Raw genomic sequence first — 6,461 nt, 5'->3', positions numbered from 1 at the left:
CGTATTTTGCGTATTTTGCAGTATTAAACACGTATTTATACCGATTTCATCAGGCTCCGAAAATTCTTCACAAAGAATGGCCTTCTCAGCTGCCATAGTTGCAACTCTTGAGCATACTCTGCTCTGATTGGTCAGATGGCCCAGTCTGTTGTGATTGGTCTACCGTGTACAGCGCGTGTCTGAAACTAAACGCCCATTGCCATAGTTCTGTATTGAATGCTCGATAGTAAATATAAACATCTGTTATTTATCATTCTTACAAGTTGTGATTCAGTGGAGTTATAGCTGGTCCAAATAAACTGGGTACTGAGCCATCTTTCAAGAGCGAGCGTTTTGTGAATCGCGTGTTGAACTCCCAAAGATTAGAGAAGCAGTCGAACACAAAAAAAGATTGAGGTTGTACTGGTGTGGTACAGTGGAATAATGCATTTTAACCACTGATTCTTTGCAGCCTCATCTTTCGGAAGTGAAAATAAAACTAATTTACTTTCACAGCGTAGGACACAGCGTCTTCTCGACAAGACACGAACAAGCTGCAGTGTTTAAGGGCGGGTCTAGTTGTTCGCGGCCAGCAAACGGAGAACATAGTGCATTGTGCAAATGTGTTACCCAGTGACGTGTATCCGTCCGTTACGGAAGTGAGATTCGAATTACTGACGACTCGTTTCGGCTGTTCAGAGTCGATTCTTTCTTTTGGGAGACAATAACTTTATTTATCGTGCACTTTTGGCTTTGCAGATCGTTTACATTCACATACAGCTACATTGCACACTGCATGAAAGGCAATATTCAAAATGGCATAATAGGGGCACTTTAATATATTTTAAAATTGTATTTATTCCTGTGATGAAAAGCTGGATTTTCAGCATCATTACTCTAGTCTTCAGTGTATTCATATATAATAATATATAGTTGTTTTACATTATTGTTTTTACTAATATGATTGATTATACATAAATCATAAATTGTAAATTATTCATAAAATAACTTGATGAAGTATTAAAAATAAATAATAAATAAATCAATGTAGTGTTAAAAAAATAATAAATATATCACAATGTTAAGGTGTTTTTCCTGGGTGGTGGGTAGTAGTAGTTCACAGACGTGCTGGTTCTGATGGCATTAGCTGTTGAAGGCATAGCTCATGAATATTTATTATGTTATGCACAAACGATTGAACATGAGATTTTAGTGTTTTAAATAGTCTATGTGACATATTGAGGTCAGCAGTAGAGTTTTTGCTCATTTGCAAGTCAAAATTGAAAGGCAAACAATAACATTATGATGAGGAATGTCCAAAAATCATCTACACAACAATTTCTCCAGCACATCGAGTTGCTATTTGTGACATTTCGTTTGATAACTTCATCCCTACATCTGCTGCTGTCGGCTCTCAGGATTTTGTAGGTCAATGAATGCATGCATCAACAAACGAATGTTAAGTCTGAAACGCTGGACTTGTGGTAATGTGGAGAAGTGGGTTGTAATCCTGTCTGCAATGTATTATTTTAATGTCAGAGATTGTCTGGAAAAAAAGAAGAGGAAGGATTCTTCTGTGTGTTTGTTGTTGTACCTGACCGATCTGTTCACATGGCGTCTGGTACTCTGCGCGCTGGCACAGGTCTTTAACACGTTGGTATTTGGGCAGGTAGTTCTCCTCCTGGGCCATAGCCTTCCCATCATTCAACGCTTTATGCAGCAGTTTTCTGTCACCAGAGAAGTAAAGAAAAACCTAATGTTATCTGAATAAACATACGCTGACCTTTCACCTTTCACACCAAAAACCCAGAGCTCTCCGGCTGTTTTCACATTTAATTTGCGCTGACTCACCCTCTCTCCACCAGGAACGAGTCCCTCCACACTTTTCCTTTCTTGTTGAGCTGGAACCTGCAATTAGGAGAGACGGATGGATATTAATCTACGGCTTTGTTACTGATCACCTGGAACAGCAAATTGTCCAGAAATTGTCCGTTTCTCAGTGAACTCAAATGATGACTAAATCCAACAAACTGAGACCGAGATTGAAAAAATAGTAATGCACAAAAATGACAAACAGCTTAAACTGAAATCCAGCCTGCAATTTAAAGTGCTTTTTCCCTCCTCTACTATCCCTGATGAAAAACAGAAGGAGATGTGGAGGTGAGGAAACACAAGTGCTCTGTGCACCTCCTGACCTTCTCTGCAGATATGAGCTATCGATCGGAGCTCTCACACACCCTCTCTGATCTCCGCAGGAGTTCCTGCCAGATTTAGGAGTGTTCTGGCTGGCCTTTTCTCCTATTCAGACTCCTATAGTTAGTGGTATTTGCCAAGGCATCATCATTGCACAAACCCTAAAGCCGAAGTTATGTGTACTTTGCTCCACGCCATTTGTGTAATGGACATGAATGATACTTTAAAATTGTGTCATGAGGGTCTGCAGGGTCCTCACTATGATATAATTTCCTGTTTTATGTTTTTAATGTTCCGTTATGTTGGTTACACCACAAAGTCTGTTTATTAATAAACGATGGAAGCCCGTTTCTGCCACTGAATAAAAAAATAAAACAAGGTAATGCGACTTTTTATCTCACAATTCTGACGAGTTACAAAGTCAGAACTGCGTGATATAAACTTGCAATTCTGACTTTTTTTTATCTCGCAATTCTGACTATTTTCCCCAAAATTCGGAGTTTTTTTCTTGCAATTCTGACTTTTCTCAGAATTGTGAGATATAAACTCAAAATTGAGAGTTATAAAGTCCAATTCTGAGGGAAAACATTCTCAGAATTGCACTTATATCTCGCAATTCTGAGAACAAAAGTCAAAAAACAAAAGTTGTTTTATTTTTTTTATTCAGTGGCAGAAACATGCTTCTATAAAATAACAGTGAAGCAGTACTTGCTTTTACTACTTGCTACTTTCTTTTCAAGAATTTCAATCTCTGAATGAGCCTTTTTCATTATATTACTTCATACCCCAAAAAAATCTGAAAAAAAATCTGAAATGATAACAAGCTCATCATAGACAAGGTGAATTCAAATCATTGTATGTATGTAATGTATTTTTAGTTAGGGACGGGTGTTATGGCAAAAATATAGCCCTACAAGGAAACAAAAGAATGACAGATCATTTAGACCAAAATAAGGGTGGGTAACATGACCAAAATCTTATTTCACTTATATTTTATTTCAATAATAATCAAAAAAGAGGCACTGAACTGCACTGTCGTAAACTGTAGCTGTAAAGTCAGATCGTGGAGACAGTTTACTCGTTCACAATCTAATATCATCATATCGCACACCCCTATTATTAGACATATTTAAGACCAGAATATCTTGGGGTTGGGTTTATTTGACCACCTAGTAAACACCCAGAGACCCTAGCAACTGTTTAGAGATGCTCTCAAAACCAGAACACCTTAGCATGTGGAAGCTGATGAAATATAGAGATATTTATTTAATGAGTGTCTATCTGAGGTGACTGAGAGCACAAGGGAAGTGCAAGCCCTCCATCTCCCTGCCAGTCATCTTTCCTGAAAGCCCCTCTTCCCTCCGGATTTCTTATTTCCTGTTCCCCCCCACCTCCTGCTGAGATATGCATCTCTTCCTCTCATCTGAAATAAAAGAGGTACGCGGGCTAGCGGAAGAGTGCAGAGATGAGATTTCAGCAGGTGTCACGGTGATGAGGGGTTCTGTGTCAGTACGATGCCTGGCAGACTGCCATCTGCTGCCACTCAATGACAATGAAGTGAGGCGAGGTGTTGTTCCTACGGCTCTGATAGCCTCAGGATTAGTGTGTCGTTATCCTCAGGAAACTCAGCATTACAAGCTGATCAAGTAATATAGTGAAGTAGCTAGTAGCTGCACTGAAAAAGATAACACTGAGGCGCAAATTTATTAAACAGTTGTGCCACTTTTGCATGTGCTAACCTGTGTATTATTCACAAACCACCCACAATCCAGTTCATCCAGGTGCCAAGCACTGTGCTGTGGGTATTTACAGTAAATTACATTTCTGTCATTCCTTTCATCACAAACACACCTCCTTTATATGTAAATTAGGTTCATTATAGATTGTGGCTTGTTCACAAAAGGCGTTGTACTATTATGATGATGTACTGTTTGCCTGCTTACCATCTTTATATGAACTGAAGTTCATATTAAAAAATGATACAAAAGAAAAAAATGATTCTCAGTTGCATTGCGATTCTCTCTTCAATGATGAAATCTTTTCTTTTTTACTGACTATTTGCAATACATTTGCAAACACAATTGTTTTAATTTATTGTTAATTTGTAATTGTTTTTTTTTTAACAAAAGTACTTATAATTAAGGAATTAATGTGTATAAATTAAATATTTCATGTAGTTCAATTTATTAATTAATAAGAAAAGATCAAGAATAATTTTGATTAAAATCAAGAATCATTTTGGAATCAGATCACGACTCTCACAACTGAAGTCGGATCGAATCGTGAAGTGCCTAAATGTTCACACCCCTAGTAAAAGACATGTTTGTATATATTTTTGATTGATCATGGCAGCAATTATTCATCAAATGATGGAGAACAGAAAGGCATTCTTAGTGAAATCACCCCTTAAAATACCAAACTTTCTTCGTATCTCCAGCCTTGTGGACAGTTCATCAGTTTATGTTTTTCAATACATGCATTTTCTTCAAACTATACCAATTGAGTTGACTTTTTGTTCTGCTGATGTAATCATGGAAGCACAGGCTCTCAGTTTCAGAAATACGGGAAAAAAAGGCACACTTCAGTAGACATCCTCACCTGTTCATCATGCGGTCTGTGTCCAGAAGCTTGAGGATGGACTTGCCGTCCATGTCTGGTGGAACGTCCATCCCTGCAATGTCCAGGATGGTGGGGGCCAAGTCTATGTTCAACACGATGTGGGGGTTGCTATGGAAACAGAAGAGGGGGTTGCCATTTGACATAATGGTCAGAAACCAGATGAGCAGTACATAAACACTGACTGATAACAGAGACAGTGATAAAATAGAGAGATCCAGAACTTGCTCAAAAACAGAATACAGCTGTACTACACTGAATAATGTAATGGATATAGCCTACACTGCATACTGTTTACTATTAGTATGTAAAACAGTATGCATTATGCAACAATATACCATGTGTCTTTGAAAAGTCATCATCCACTGAGGTGGTGCGCCATGATAGGTGGGAATTTTCTTCATTTCTACAAGTGTACATATATTGATGTACACTTGTTCCCTATGTTTGCTGTCTTTCAGACTGAGCCTATATGATTTGGGACGTCACTTGAGATGGTTGAATACCCAGTGAAGTATTGGGCAATCAGATGCACACTGTCCATGAGCAAAGATGGCAGAATGCAGGTCACATACTTTCAAGGCTACACGCGCTGCCTGAGCAACTGTCATTGAGATAAATGTGAACGCTAACACAGCGGTGCTCAAACCTTCTGACTCCAAGCGAGGCCCCCCATTGTCCAAGCCAATATTCAAACGTCCCAAGATATTTCCGGGGACTTCTGCTGTTATGACAAAGCTGCTTGTTTTCAAATGTTTTTTTTTACAATTTATTTATAGAAATAGGAGTGGAGAGGAGAGAATTGTCAATTTATTAAAACAACAACAACAATAATGCTAATGCTAATAATAATAATAATAATAATAATTATTATTATTATTATAGATTAGAAAAATAATATAAAACAATTAGAAATAGATATAAAATAGTATCAAATAATGAAATGTAATTTCAAAAGATTCAAGAACTGAATGTTCTTCAGGGTTCAATAATGAATTTTAAAGATTTTTCCACTTGTTTGTGATTATGGGATAAGGCTTTTAAAATCATTTTAACTCACAAATGGCAATTTTTACCGAATAAAATTGTAGCATTTGGACCAATCAGACGCACAATTTTTCATTAGATTTAACAAATCAATTATTTATTAGATTAACAAATAATCGCAGACCCCTCACCCAATAAACATACTGGGTGCCAGCATGTCTGGGAACGACCCCAGGCCCCTGGTTACCATGGCAACCAGGACACCTCAGCCAGATCAGATAAACTTTTTCGACCTAAAAGTATGTAGAGAGAATCTTCCTCCTACTCAGTTCTCTCTGAAACAGACACATACTGCTATAGGAAATTACTTCTTACATTAATTCATAGACAAAATTTTCTATTACTTTCCTATCATGCATATCCCCAGGTCTTTGTGTATGATTACTACCTCCTTGTATATGGTCTTGTGTATTGTATACTGTTTTAATGCATGCTTATGACAGATCACTAGTTAAGGTAAACTCACCTATACCATGTTTGGCCTCTATTAATTTGTCTTCGGATGATCTAATTGAGAGTGTATATAATATGTGGATACCTATGCAACATGTTAGTGTTCTAAGAATCTTTAATAGTTTGCATATCAACATCCAATCCAGTTCCATATGCAAATTACCATGCTCTCA

General features: G+C 37.5%; 1 protein-coding gene across 9 annotated transcripts in view; it reads right to left on the bottom strand.

The window, feature by feature from the left end:
• LOC107705722 (extracellular sulfatase Sulf-2-like) overlaps positions 1-6,461 on the bottom strand; it is a 149,777-nt gene that overhangs the window by 18,364 nt on the left and 124,952 nt on the right. For all 9 annotated transcript variants that reach the window (XM_016509152.1, XM_016509153.1, XM_016509154.1 and 6 more), the window contains 3 exons: positions 4,771-4,899; positions 1,831-1,887; positions 1,574-1,706 (listed from right to left, as the gene is read on the bottom strand). In XM_016509152.1, the coding sequence (XP_016364638.1) occupies positions 1,574-1,706; positions 1,831-1,887; positions 4,771-4,899 (319 nt within the window). The remainder of the gene's footprint in view (positions 1-1,573; positions 1,707-1,830; positions 1,888-4,770; positions 4,900-6,461) is intronic.

Source organism: Sinocyclocheilus rhinocerous, unplaced genomic scaffold (assembly GCF_001515625.1).
Source record: "Sinocyclocheilus rhinocerous isolate Xijiao unplaced genomic scaffold, SAMN03320098_v1.1 scaffold263, whole genome shotgun sequence".
Classification (NCBI taxonomy): Eukaryota; Metazoa; Chordata; class Actinopteri; order Cypriniformes; family Cyprinidae; genus Sinocyclocheilus; species Sinocyclocheilus rhinocerous.
The sequence above is the reverse complement of the archived record's forward strand: the minus strand, read 5'-3'. Positions and strand labels throughout refer to the sequence as shown.